This window comes from Enhydra lutris, unplaced genomic scaffold (genome assembly GCF_002288905.1).
Source record: "Enhydra lutris kenyoni isolate GAN:26980312 unplaced genomic scaffold, ASM228890v2 scaffoldscaffold89, whole genome shotgun sequence".
Lineage (NCBI taxonomy): Eukaryota > Metazoa > Chordata > Mammalia > Carnivora > Mustelidae > Enhydra > Enhydra lutris.
Window position 1 is genome coordinate 350,914 of NW_019154173.1, and position 13,692 is coordinate 364,605.

A 13,692-nucleotide genomic window follows, 5' to 3' on the forward strand; every position below is an offset into this window, starting at 1 on the left:
AAGCAAGGGATATAGCACTAAAAGACCCCAATTCTTGTCTAAAAACTGCCACTGGCAATCCATGTGACCCTGAGGACGTCATGTCCTACAACTCGGGAGGCTTGGGACAAGTCTAGTGACGACTTTCAGGGGTGGCATTCCTCCCTTGGCGGGTGTGTGTGTGTGGGGGGGGTTCCCGGTAGGAAGGGCTGCGGCCTCCGGAAGGCAACCTGAACGATTTGCACTTCACCAAGTCAGGGCCACAAGATCGAGGCACCTTGAGTCGGAGGGCTACATGCCTCCCAGGTGACCAGAGGCTTCCGGGGCTGCCTTGGGCCCGCCCCGGGCCTGGGGAAGGCGTGTTCGCGTCCGGTCCTGAGCCGGAGCAGAAGGCCGCGCCCCCGGGACGGAAAGGAGCCGCGGCACGGTTCCCGCCCCGCTGCGCCGAGGCGCCACAGGTAGAGACAGGGCGATGGCTGGGCGTGGCTGTCACGAAGCCGCCGGAAGCGCATTCTTTCTTTTCCGGTCGGGCCAGGTCCACAGACCTCGACCCCAAAATGGCGAGTCGGGGTACGGTCTCTGGGAGCTAGGAGCGATCCACTGGGGGACTGGTCCTCCAAGCCCTCCGCGCTCCGGAGCTCGGCGCCGCTCTCGCCAGGCCCGCAGGGGCACGGGAAGCGGGCGCTTCCTCCCCAGCGCGGCGGGGAGGCGTGGCGACGTCGCAGCCCCAGTCGAGGAAGAGGGAAGTGGCGTCCGCAGAAGCCGGGACTGGGAGGAGGTAATGGAGAAACCGCGTCGCCCCTGGGATTTGGTGGCGCGCGCCCCCAGCGCTGCGGGCCGCACGTGCGACTGGCAACCCCCCGGGGCGGTGACCTGGGGGGGGCGGAGCCAGCAGCTTCCCGCGGCGCGCCGGGCGGTCTCAGCCCCGCGGCGGCGCGGCCCGGCGGGTACTCGGGCTCCGAGCGCCCCGTCCAGCCTGGGCGAGCAACCTCTTTGTCCCCCAGGGGCACGTGCAGCCCAGGGATGCTCCCCGGGCACCCTGGGGGGCCGGCCGCCCGCGGAGTGCTCGGGGGCGCGCTGGTGGTCGGGAGCGAGGGCGTCGCGGATTCGCGGGGTCGGGGAGGCTCAGTGACTCGCTCTGCACCCAACGACACTCCCCGGTTTCCTCTGGCTGATAGGTCGCCAGAGAAAGGGGCCTTTCAGGCTCAAAGACGTTAGTTTCTGTTGGCATAGAAATAGAGGAGGCGCCCCTATACCTTCTGCACCTGGATAGCCAGCAAGGAACCGAGCGTTTCTCTGAATACCCGTGGCATCCTCAAAAGAACTTTGTTGCTGTTGCTGCTGGGATACCTCAGGGAAAATCAGCCTCTTAAGGCCACCCTTAGCCTTACTTAAAGACCTGTGTGCCCCTGAGGAAATGTAAAGTCAGGAGAAGGGTTACCTTTACTAGGACCCTTCCTGTCTCAGAAGAACCTCAATGATCACCCTTTCTCTTTCATTTTTTACAAGCTGACGTTGTATTTGGTAAAGGAGGCCAACTTGTGTTTCCAGTAAAGTAAGCAAAAAGTTAATACACAGGTACAAATCTGCACCGTGCCCTTGATAATCTTCCCAAAAAGTAGCAAAAAAAAAAAAAAAATTGACATCTGGTTGCCCAGTTGGGGGATATTTGCTGAGAGGGATAAGTTTACTTTTTTCCCTAATTGCTTTACTTCTTCTCTGATCTGGTTGTCTCAGTTTTCCTGTTGGTATTAATACAACAGAAAGGAGACTATCAGATGTTCCATGAAGTAAAGGTTTCAGTCTTCCTAAGAGGATGAAGGGGCATAGTAATTGTTTTCCTCTAACTAAAGACCAAAGTCGGGGATGATCTGTTAAAATTGCGACACACTCAGATATGCCCTATTTGTGAAGATGAGACAGGAGGCACACAGATTAAATATTGGATATTCTCAAAGTTCCTTTTAATGAATGGGTGCCAGTTTTTTCATCCACCAGCTTTTCCTTGACCTTAAAAAAAAAAGTTATCAGTTGACATTTGTCTTTGCAGAGCTGTGCTTTGTTTCACAGCTGAGTGACAGAGAGAAATATATGTCCTGAAGTAATCTGTCATCGTGAGTGTCCTGATGCCTGGCAGTTGCTTTTAAAGGGTGGACTGGACAGGTCCTTTTCTGTTCATTCTTCTCTGATAACTATAAATAGCAAGGAAATATGTGTCATGTGGCTGCCTTCTTGACATGTGCTTTTTTTCTCCCCTCCCTCAGTGCCCTTGGGGAGAAGATCCACTCATTGGTTTTATACCAAACCTGACAAAGCCTCGGTTGTCAAAGGTGGCACCAGGAGGATGTCACACATAGGAGTAAAACTATTCCTAGAGCAAATGATGATGAGACATCTGGAAGTGAATGCATGCTTGTACCCACACATGGAGGCTTTGTGGGGGACTAAGGGGCCGGTGAAAGAGAGCTCCGGTGAGAGTAAGAAATCCAGCCTGCGAACGGACAGTCTTGGTCCTGAGAGCGCTCGACAGCACTTTCGGAGCTTCTATTATCACGAAGCACCCGGACCCCTGGAGGCTGTCAGCCAACTTCAGGAATTATGCCAGCAGTGGCTGAGGCCCGAGATCCACTCGAAAGAGCAGATCTTGGAACTGCTGGTGCTTGAGCAGTTCCTGACTATTCTGCCCAGGGATACCCAGAACTGGGTGCAGAAGTATCGTCCACAGAGCGTCAGAGAGGCTGTGGCCCTGGTAGAGCGCTTTCAGAGAGAGCCTAGTGGAATAAGTGATGAGGTGAGAAGCTCCCTTATGTGGACAGTGAAATAGGGTGAAGGTGAAATTGTCCAGGTTGGGTGTTGGGGGGGGCAGTGGAGGAACAAGGAGGAGTAGGTGACTCTTCTGTCATCCCTTGAGGACAGCCAAGCAGGATCTGAAACCACAGATGCGTGGGAGTAGTAGATGACAGGTTCCAGAGTTCCTGGCCATCTTTCTTGGCCTTGCAAAAAAGAAATGCATTTTGCCCTCTTTCTGGCCAGGGCGAACTAGGGGTGGTGGGCCTCGGCTGGCATGGCCAAGGAGAGAGGACTTGAGTTCTTAGAAACAGAGAAATAAAAGGCAAGGCAGAGTTGGGAAAGGGGGAAAAATTTGAAAAAAAAAAAAAAAGGCAGAGCACTTAGAGATCAAAGGAGAGAGAGGGCAGCAAACAGAAGTATAAATCAAAGAATTCTGGGAAGACTATAAAAGAAGAGAAGAAATGGGAAGATAAAAGGGAAGCAAAGATACAGAAAGAAGAAAACTGCCAAGAGAGGAGTGGACAGAATCAGGTGCGGAGGGGTAGCGCCCTCTCTAGTGGGAGCGCCTGTCTCTGGGCCAGGAGAAAAGAGCCTCCATTGCCCTCCCTTGGTGGTGTGCCCTTGGCCTTCCTGGGAAGTGGGGAACCAGCGTACGCCCTTGGGAGATGGCAGCACCCTTCCTTTCCTTGGGAGCCCGAGGAAGTGTTCACTTTGAGGAACACGGGGCACGGTATATTTTTGGTATTTTACTACAATGGAATCATACGGAGGGAAGTGAGAGTCCAAACTTCCCTCTCATTTTTCCTTCACTGTATCCCCTTTCTCCATGAAATCCTTCCCTGGCTGTGGAAGGATTGGAAAATCTGACTGGCTGGGGATCTTTTTTTATTTTTATTTTTTAAAAAGATGTTATTTATTTGTCAGAGAGCATAAGCAGGGGGAGTGGCAGGCAGAGGGAGAAGCAGAGTCCCCACTGGGCAGGCCCCCCCCCCCATGCGGGACTCAATCCTGGGACCCTGGGATCAGGCCCTGAGCCAAAGGCAGACACTTCACTGACTGAGCCACCCAGGAGTCCTCTGGGAATCTTTTATTCAACTCCTTCTGTTTTAAAGAAAACTGACACATTAAAAATGCCCTTAGGCAAGGGTCCCAGGCAAGAAAGCAAGCCAGTGAAGGGACAGTTAGAGGCAGCGTCCACGCTGAGAGGGGCCTGAGCTGTGGCTGGCTTGCTAAGCTTACTTCATCTGATCCCACTTTCCTCAGACGATGTATATGGTTCTTTGCGAGGAAACGGTGGCTCAATATCTCTTTAGTTTTTCTTTTTTCTTTTTTTTTTTTTTTAATGACTTCCTGGAATGTCACAGCTTCCCGGATCTGGGCTCTCCTCTTGCTCATCCCTCCACCACTACCCCCAAACGAAAAGTAAGTTCTGTGCTAATGAGGATGGGGATTATTTCTAGGTCACAGCTCATGAGCTGGGAAAGGAGGCAGTGCCCTTGGGAGGAACAGCAGTGGCCCCAGGCTTTAAGTGGAAGCCCGCAGAGCCCCAACCAATGGGTATGTTCCAGAAAGAATGTTGGAATACATACCGGGTACTACAGGAAGAGCTGGGCTGGAAAACTCACAAAGAAACCCAGCCAGTATGTGAAAGAGGTGAGGAGTTTCATCATCATTCTCTTCTCCTGGGCACTGTCCTAGGAATCGGTTCAGCTGGAATGTCATGGGAATTTTCCAGGTGCCCAGCCTTGCCAGCTGTTAGGATGTGTTTCAGGTTGAAGGACAGTAGGCCAGTGGGTGGGTGAAGGTCAGGGTCAGCCTGGGGTGCAGAAATGTCCAAACCAGAGAACCCTGGTATTCACACCGCAGACCTCACTCCTTAGAAGTTTGAGAGAAGATGGATGGACTAGGGACAGGTGGGGTCATCTTACCCTTCTGTGATAGAGAAGAAACTGGGATTGGAAATGGGTCATCGTGGCAGAATGGGGAGAGAATTGTACACCAGGAAAAAAAATGATAAAAGACAGAAACCGGCTACACTGGAGGACCTGAGTCTTTGATTTTTCAGTCCCCTCTAATTCCTGCCTAGCCCGGTAAACAATTTATTTTACGAGAGGAAAAAAAATAATGGATCTCCTATTAATTTCTCTCACAAAATCTGGGGAACCGGTTCCTTGGAGTGGTGGGTAGTCGGTTCTCATTTTCAATGAAAAGGCCGCCTTTGGTAGCACACACACACTTGTGAATGTGAGCCACCCTTACTAAAGGACTCCTGAGGTTCTGGGTTCTAGAAATCAGCTGAGGATATTTGTCAGCCCAAAAGAGAGACATTTTCTCTGGCTCTTTTCCATCCACAGCTGGGCCTGCTCAACAGATTCTAGCCTTTTCTGAGCAGAAAAGCACCCCAAACTGGAAGATGGCGTCTGAGCTCATCTTGCCTGAGTTCCAGGTGAGCCGTACTTTGCAGCTTTTTCAGGCAGCCCGCACCTGGCCTTGTCTGTGCTTTTCTCTGCTGCCCGCATCCCACAGTGCTCAGCAGGCGCTCTGAGGCGTGTTAGCCCCGGATGTTCACCTCGAGGCAAGTAGGCTTGGCATGGTGGGGACCAGGCCTCTCCCACGCTGTTTACTGATCTCTGGCTTTTTTCCTTTTCTGCCGTCTTCCTTTCCCCCACCTGAATCTTAATACTGTCTTTGGTGGCTGGCCTGCTGTGTAGTTCAGAGATGAGGGAGAGGATGGCTTCCATGGTGGCCTGTACTGAACCGAAACCCGTTCTCTCCTTCAGAGCCTGTTGACATTTGAGGATGTGGCGGTGTCTTTCTCTGAGGAAGAATGGCGGTTACTGGACCCTACTCAGAAGAGCCTTTACAATGACGTAATGCAGGAAAACTATGAGACTGTCGTCTCTCTAGGTAAAGAGTCTTCCTTTGCTTTGGGTAGAAGTTGAGTAATCTAGGCACAGTTTATGGAAAACCGTCTCCTGTGGGAGAGTCCCCGGGTTCCAGTAGCTGTTTAGGTCTGACCTTGGTGGTGTGGGGGGAAGGCGAGGCGTATCCAGATGATTCAGAATAGATCCTCACTACAAGTGTGTCTCCCCGTCTTCTGCTCTGACTACCCTCGTCCAAGCTGCCGCCATCCCTGACCCAGTCTGCTTCAGTAGGCGGGATCCCCATTCTCCACCCCGTTCCACCTGCCCTCCTGAGGCTTCCTTCTCCACTTCGTCCTTGCATCTCCGCCCACGACCACAGTAGACTAGAAAGAAGGTGCCTTAAGATTCTGCCCATTTAGGGGCGCCTGGGTGGCTCAGTGGGTTAAACCTCTGCCTTCGGCTCAGGTCATGATCCCAGGGTCCTGGGATCGAGCCCCACATCGGGCTCTCTGCCCAGCGGGGAGCCTGCTTCTCCCTCTCTGTCTGCCTGCCTCTCTGCCTACTTCTGCCTACTTGTGATTTCTCTCTGTCAAATAAATAAATAAATAAAATCTTTAAAAAAAAAGATTCTGCCCATTTAAACATTTGGAGTAAATGAAAGTATGAAAGAGTCATTCCCTCTTCCTGAAAAGAGTCTGGAATTAAGATGGCAGCCCATGACCTCAGAGTTTTATACTCAGAGCATCTTTGTTACCCCCAACCCTGAAGTAATCTGCTTAGAACAAGGAGGAGAACCATAGATCCAAGGTCCCCAAGAGTTCGAGGACAGCCTTGGAGAGTCTCCTACAGGTAAGTATGTACACGGGGAGAAGAGAAATGTTCCTTGATGAGAACTATTACAGGGGATTGACACTCCAGGATTCTATTCCTGTGTTTTTCTTACCGAACTTCTTACTGAGATGACTGTAGATTCACATGCAGATTTAAAATATAATACAAAGAGCACCTGTATACATTTCACCCAGCTCCCCTCAATGATAACTTCTGTGAAAAGTATCATTAATGTCACAACCAGGCTGTTGATACTGATATGGTCTTCTGACCTTTATATTTTCCATTTTATTTGTCTGTCTGTGTAATTAGTTCTGTAAAGTTTTTTTTAAATGATCTATTTATTTATTCTAAGGAGGGAGAGAGTGTGTACGTGCAGGGGGAGGGGCAGAGGGACAGATTCTCTAGCAGACTCCCCACTGAGTGGGGCCTACGACACAGGGCTCAATCTCATGACCATGAGATCATGACCTGAGCTGAAATCAAGAGTCAGAGGCTTAACCGACAGCCTTCCCAGGGCTCCTCGTTCTGTAAAGTTTTATCGCAGGCATAGGTTTGCATACTCACCTCTGCGGCCTAGATACTGGAGAGTTACTTGACCACAGGGACCTTTGTTTTGCCCTTTTATCATCATACGCTGTCCTCTGTACCTCACCCCATCACTGGCCCATGCCAACCACTGATCTGTTTTACATTTCTGAAATCTTGCCATTTCAAAAGTGTTACATGAATAAAACCATAAAATGTGTAATCCTTTGGCATTAACTTTTTTCATTCAGAATAAGTCCCTGGGAATTGATCTGAATTGTTGTGTACCAAAAGTTGATTTTTTTGTTTGTTTGTTTTTTTAATACTGAGTAGCATGCCATGATACTGAGAGACCAGTTTGTATACCCATTAACCACTGAAAGATCTTTGCTGTCTTCAGTTTTGGGCTACCATGAGTAAAGCTGTCCTGAGCATTTGTGTGCAGAATTTTTTTTTAGAGATAAGTTTCTATTTCTCTGGAGTAAATCCCTTAAGAGTGCAATTGCTGGTTCATATGGTAACATGTTTAATTTCCTAAGCACTTGCCAAACTGTTTTCCGCAACGACTGTACCATTCCCCATTCCCAGCAGCAGAGGACGAGTGGTCCCATTTCTCCATGTCCTTGCCAGTGTTTATATCACCTCCATTTATGTTCGCCATTCTGATCAGCCTATAGGGTTACCTCGTGGTGATTTGGATTTACATTTCCCTAATGGCCAGTGATGTTCTATAGCTTTTCCTGTGCTTATTGGCCATCTCTGTTTTCCGTCAGTGAAGTATCTTTTACCCATATTTTAATTGGATTGTTTTTTAACTCTTGAGTATTGAGAATTTCTGTATTCTAGATTCTAGCTCTTTGTCGAATACGTAGATTGCAAATAGTTTCTCCAAGTCTTTATATTGTCTTTTTAATCCTCTTCCCATGGGCTTCCACACAGCAAAAGTTTCTCATTTTGATGAGGACCAATTTTTCAGTTTTTTTCCTTTTATACATTGTGTTTTTAGTGTCAAGGTTAGAACTCAGACTAACCCTAGATCCCTAAAATTTTCTGCCTTTTTTTCCAAAAAGTTTTACAGTGTGATATGTAAGTCCCTGATCCATTTTGGGTTATTTATTATATGAGGTATGAAGTTTAGGATGAGGCTCGTTCTTTGGCCTATGGAGGGCCAGTTGCTTCAGCTCTGTTTCTCAAAAAGGCTATCTTTCCTCCATTGAATTGTTTTTTAAAATATTTTATTTATTTATTTGTCAGAGAGAGAGAGAGAGGGAGCGCACAAGCAGGGGAAGCGGCAGGCAGAGGGAGAATCAGGCTCCCCGCTGAGCAAGGAGTCCAATGTGGGACTCTATCCCAGGACCCTGGGATCATGACCTGAGCCGAAGGCAGACAGACGCCTAACCGACTGAGCCACCCAGGCCTCCCCTCTATTAAATCATTTTTGCACTTTTGTCAAAGAGCAGTTGAGTGTATTTCTGTGCATCTGTTCTGTTCCACTGGGCTCTGTGTTTGTGCTGCTGCCAATGTTACACTGTTGATTGCTGTAGCTCTGTAGTATCAAGGCCGTAATGTCTGTCAAGTAGACTGATGCTTCCCACTTTATTCTTTTTTGTAAAATAAAATTTTATTTTAACCCTTCTGGGGCCTGTGCCTTTCCATGTAAAATTTAGAGTACTCTTATCTATGTCTACAAGGAATTTTATTGGGATTTTGCTAGATACTACATTAAACCTATGTATTAGTTTGAGGAGGATTGTGTCTTTACTATGTTGATTTTTTTTGCTCAGTGAACACAGTGTGTGTCTATTTATTTAGGTCTTCTCGAATTTCTTTTGTCCACTTTTTGTAATTTTCAATGTACAGATCCTCTGTTTTGTTAAATAGAGGCCAAAGCATTTCATTTTCACTGGAACATTTGTAAATGGTATTATTTTTAATTTTGGTTTCTGTGTGTTCGTTATTTTTTTATAGGAATGGCACTGATTTTGTATGTTGATCTTGTATTCTGTGATCCTGCTCACTCATGTATTATTTCTAAGAGGTTTTTTTTGTAGATTCCTTGAGATTTTTACACATAGATAATCACATGATCTGCAATGCCTTTTAATGCCATAACTGTAGTAGCTCCAACCTCCTGCTATGTTGAATAAGAGTGGAAAGAGCAGACATCCTTGCCTTGTCCCAATTTTATCATGAAAACATTAAGTTTTTCACCATTACCTATTTATGTTAGTATGGATTTTTTATTGTTGATACTCTTTTATCAAGTCAATATAATTCCTAACTTAGTATTTTTACCATGAATGGATATGGAATTTGTGCAACACTTTCCTGTGTCTTTTGATAAGAGTATGATCTTCAAAGGCTTGTTGAAATGGTATGTTATGTTGATTGATTTCAAATGTTGAATCAGCTTTGCATACTTGCAGTAAATCCTTCTTGATGGTGATATCTAATTCTTACATATTGCTGTATTTTTTGCCAGTATTTTGTTGAGTATTTCTACATTTAAGTTCATGGGAGATGTTTGTAGTTTTCTTAAAAAAAAAAAAGATTTATTGGGCACCTGGATGGCTCAGTCAGTTGGGCAACTGCCTTCAGCTTGGGTCGTGATCTCAAAGTCCTGGGATCAAGTCAAGCGTCAGGCTCCTTGCTCAGCAGGGAGTCTGCTTCTCCCTCTGACCCTCCCCTCTCATGCTTGCTCTCTCTCTCAAATAAATAAATAAAATCTTTAAAAAATAAAGAATAAAAAAATATTTATTTATTTTAGAGAGAGAGAGTGCACATGAGTGCGTGAGCGGGGTTGGGGGGAAGGACAGAGGGAGAGAGAATCCTCAAGCAGACTCCCTGCTGAGCAGGGAGCCCAACGTCAGGCTCAATCCCAGGACCCTGGGACCATGACAGAATCCAGAGTCAGAATCCAGAGTCAGCTGCTTAACCAGAGTCAGAATCCAGACTCAGCTGCTTAACCACCTGAGCCACCGAGGCGCCCCAGTAGTTTTCTATTTTTTGTGTTGCCTTTATATGATTTTGCTATCAGGGTAATACCGGCCTTATAAAATGAGTTGTGTAGGATTTCCTCCTTTCTGGAAGAGATTGTGTAAAATTGGTGTTAATTCTTTAAATATTTGGTAGAATCCTCCAGTCACACCATGTGGACTTGGATTTTGGGGGGAGGCTTTTAAACTATGAATTCAATGTGTTTAATGGTGATAGTCCTATTCAGAAATCTATTTCATGTTGGTTGAATTCTGTTAGTAATGTCATGAATAGGGGCACCGGGGTGGCTCAGTGGGTTAAGCCTCTGCCTTCGGCTCAGGTCATGATCTCAGGGTCCTGGGATCAAGCCTGCTTCCCCCTCTTCCTCTGCCTGCCTCTCTGCCTACTTGTGATCTCTCTCTCTCTCTCTCTCTCTCTCTGTCAAATAAATAAATAAATAAATAAAATCTTTAAAAAATAAAATGTCATGAATGTAAGGTTATTTATACTATTATCTTACCATCCTTTTATTTATTATTTATATTTTAAAAAGATTTATTTATTTATTTGAGAGAGAGAGAGAGCAGGGGGAGGGGCAGAGAGAGAGGGAGAGAAGCAGACTGCTTGCTGAGGGCAGAGCCCGAGGCAGGGCTTGATCTCAAGATCCTGAGATCTTGACCTGAGTCAAAATCAAGAGTCAGACGCCCAACAGGCTGAGCCACCCGGGTACCCCTCTAACCATCCTTTCAGTTATGGCAGGATGTGTAGTGATGTATCCAGTTTCCTTCCTGATACTAGTGATTTGGATTTTCCCTCCTTTTATTTTTGTCAGTTGTGAAAGCGGTTTGTCAATTTTATTAGTTTTCTTGAAGAACAAGCTTTTTCTTTGGTTGTGGCTTTTGCTCTGATCTTTATTATTTCCTTTCTTTAACTTGCTTTGGGTTTATTTTGCTTTTTTCTCTAGTTTATTGAGGTAGAAATTAGATTATTGATTTGAGACCTTTCCCCTTTTCTATTGTATGTACTTGGGGCTGTACCTTTTTCTCTGAGCACTTCTTTAGCTGCATTCCACATATTTTGATACATTGTAATTTCATTTTTTCTTATTTATTTATTTATTTGTATTTTTTAATTTTTTTAGTAATCTCTACACCCAACGTGGGGCTTGAACTCATGACCCTGAGATCAAGAGTCTTCTGCTGCACCAACTGAGCCAGCTAGGTGCCCCTGGAATTTTATTTCCTTTTTTTTTTCAAAGATTTTATTTATTTATTTGTCAGAGAGCATGCACAAACAGGGCAAGAAGCAGGCTCCCCACTGAGCAAGGAGCCCGATGTGGGACTTGATCTGGGGCTTTGGGGTCATGACCTGAGCTAAAGGCAGACACTTAGCCAACTGAGCATCCCAGGCGCCCTGGAATTCGATATTCATTCAACTACATATTTTTAAGTTTTCTTTGTGACTTTCTCTTTGAACCATGGAAATTTTAGAAGTATATTTTTTTTTGTTTCCCCATATTTTTTTAAAAAATATTTTACTTATTTATTTGAGAGAGAGTGAAAGAGAGAGCATGAGAGGGGGCAGGTCAGAGGGAGAAACAGACTGCCCACTGAACAGGGAGCTCAATGCAAGGCTTGATCCCTGAATCCAATGCCAGGATCATGACCCGACCCAAAGGCAGAGGCTTAACCAACTGAGCCACCCAGGCGCTGCTTGTTTCCACATACTTCTAGATTTTCCTCTCTATGTCTTTGATTTCCAGTCTGGTGCCATTTTTGTTTGCTTGTATCCTGATCCTTTTGTCTATTAGGTTAGGAGGGTCAGGGTCCTTTTTAACTATTATAATTCATCAGTCACCCTGTTTTACTTTATCACAGAGGTTCTTTCCTAGTTTGGGGGTTTACATTTCCAGTGACAGTTTAACGTTCAGAGCCTTCCTAGTGTTACTGTGGTTTCCTTGGTTTATATGGTACAGCTAGGGTTCCTGTATGTCCCTGCTTCTGTCGCCTGAGGGTGAGGAAGGGATTTACACAGGCCCAGAGTGCCTCTCAGTCGGAAAGGGATGAAGAGGCTTGGGGGGCCAGGCCGCTGTGGCTAGGTGCCTCTTGCTCCTTCTGCCAGCCCACTTCGGTGTCTCCCGACTGGGGTTCGGGTGTTGGCAGACTTCCCATTCCAACTGCTGAAGAGATAAGCCTGTCCAGGCAGCTTTGTGTTGCTGGGTTGAGGGTTGGAAGATGCTGGCTGGGGTTGCCTTCTTCTGGGGCTCTGGGGATACAGGACGCCCTGCTGTGTTATTCTGCTAGGACTGGCGTCCCAAACCATTTTGCTTTCTTCTTACCGTGTCTTGGAACTCTCTGTTGGTTGTGGCTGGCATTCTTTCATTGGCTTGTCGTGCCCAGCAGGGAGGATCAGGAGGAAATGCATCAGTTCTGTTTTGTCCATATTGGACCAGAAATCACTTGTTCTGTGTTTTTTTTTTTTTTTAAAGCAGTCATTGATTTTTCTCTCCATTCCTGTAGTTTTCTTGTTCTGGGACACCGACGGCTGACTCTTCTGTTTATTCCAACAGGGTTAAAGCTCAAAAATGACACTGGAAATGACCAACCTATATCTCTTTCTGCATTAGAAATACAAGCATCAGGATGCAGAGTGTTAAGAAAGGCCAGAATGAAAGTTGCCCAGAAAACAACAGGCAAAGAAAATCATGGCGGGACACGCAGGGTACGGAGACGGCACCGAGCTTTTCTAGGCAGGAAAAGAAAGAAACTTTCAACTTGTAAACAAGAGCTTCCAAAACATAAGGATCTCCAAGGGAAAGGCCATGCAGGGGAGAAACCTTTTAAGTGTCAGGAATGTGAGAAAAGTTTCAGAGTTAGCTCTGACCTCATTAAGCACCAGAGAATTCACACTGAAGAGAAACCCTATAAGTGTCAACAGTGCGATAAGAGGTTTAGATGGAGTTCAGATCTTAATAAGCACTTAATGGCCCACCAAGGAATAAAACCGTACAGATGCTCGTGGTGTGGGAAAAGCTTCAGTCACAATACAAATCTACACACACACCTAAGAATTCACACAGGAGAGAAGCCCTTTAAATGTTACGAATGCGGGAAAAGATTCATTCAGAACTGCCACCTTATTAAGCACCAGAGAACCCACACAGGCGAGCAGCCATATACTTGTAGCGTGTGCAGGAGAAACTTCAGCCGGCGCTCCAGCCTTCTTAGACACCAGAAACTCCACAGGAGAAGGGAGTCCTGTCCAGTGTCTCCAGTCTGAAGAAAGTCACCAAACGGATCTTGACCCTAGAGGTGACGCATGAGGATAAAACCATGAGGCACCAATGATAGAAATTTGGCACCCACAGGAAATGTGGGAGGGGTTCATGGCCTACTTCACAGAAAGGAATCTAAGCCGTCTCTCTTGTTCAGCATTGTATCTTCAGTGCCTAGCACAAGACTGATACACAATGAGTACTTGATCAATAAAAGAGTGGAAATACAGCTGTCATCTATCTATAGTTATCTGTTCATCTATCTGTCTGTGTATCTGTCTGCTTACTCAGCTTCCCCACCCTCGGTGATCGGAGTTCTTCAAGTATCAGGTGCTCAGCAGACACATGATGGCTGTGAGTCCTGCTCTCATTCTTTCTCCAGAGAGATGGAAAATAAGAGTATTCAGGTCCTCTGAAGGGAGCTTAGAGAGAATTACTAAGCTGGAGGAG

At 46.4% G+C, this 13,692-nt stretch overlaps 1 protein-coding gene across 1 annotated transcript; it reads left to right on the forward strand.

Annotated features, from left to right (window-relative positions):
• The first annotated feature begins 515 nt into the window (after window positions 1–515).
• On the forward strand, window positions 516–13,247 carry LOC111162165 (zinc finger protein 75D). Its single transcript, XM_022526361.1, has 6 exons — window positions 516–757; window positions 2,244–2,770; window positions 4,230–4,422; window positions 5,124–5,215; window positions 5,550–5,676; window positions 12,538–13,247. The coding sequence occupies exons 2-6, from the start codon at window positions 2,324–2,326 to the stop codon at window positions 13,245–13,247; spliced, it is 1,569 nt and encodes a 522-aa protein (XP_022382069.1). The 5' UTR covers window positions 516–757; window positions 2,244–2,323.
• The last annotated feature ends 445 nt before the right edge of the window (window positions 13,248–13,692 follow it).

Excerpts from the sequence above, each read along its gene's own strand:
- LOC111162165 (XM_022526361.1), top strand. The coding sequence starts at position 2,324 with ATGTCACACATAGGAGTAAAACTATTCCTAGAGCAAATGATGATGAGA. Across the intron at positions 5,216-5,549 it reads TCATCTTGCCTGAGTTCCAG|AGCCTGTTGACATTTGAGGA; the intron begins GTGAGCCGTACT and ends TCTCTCCTTCAG. Across the intron at positions 5,677-12,537 it reads TGAGACTGTCGTCTCTCTAG|GGTTAAAGCTCAAAAATGAC; the intron begins GTAAAGAGTCTT and ends TTATTCCAACAG.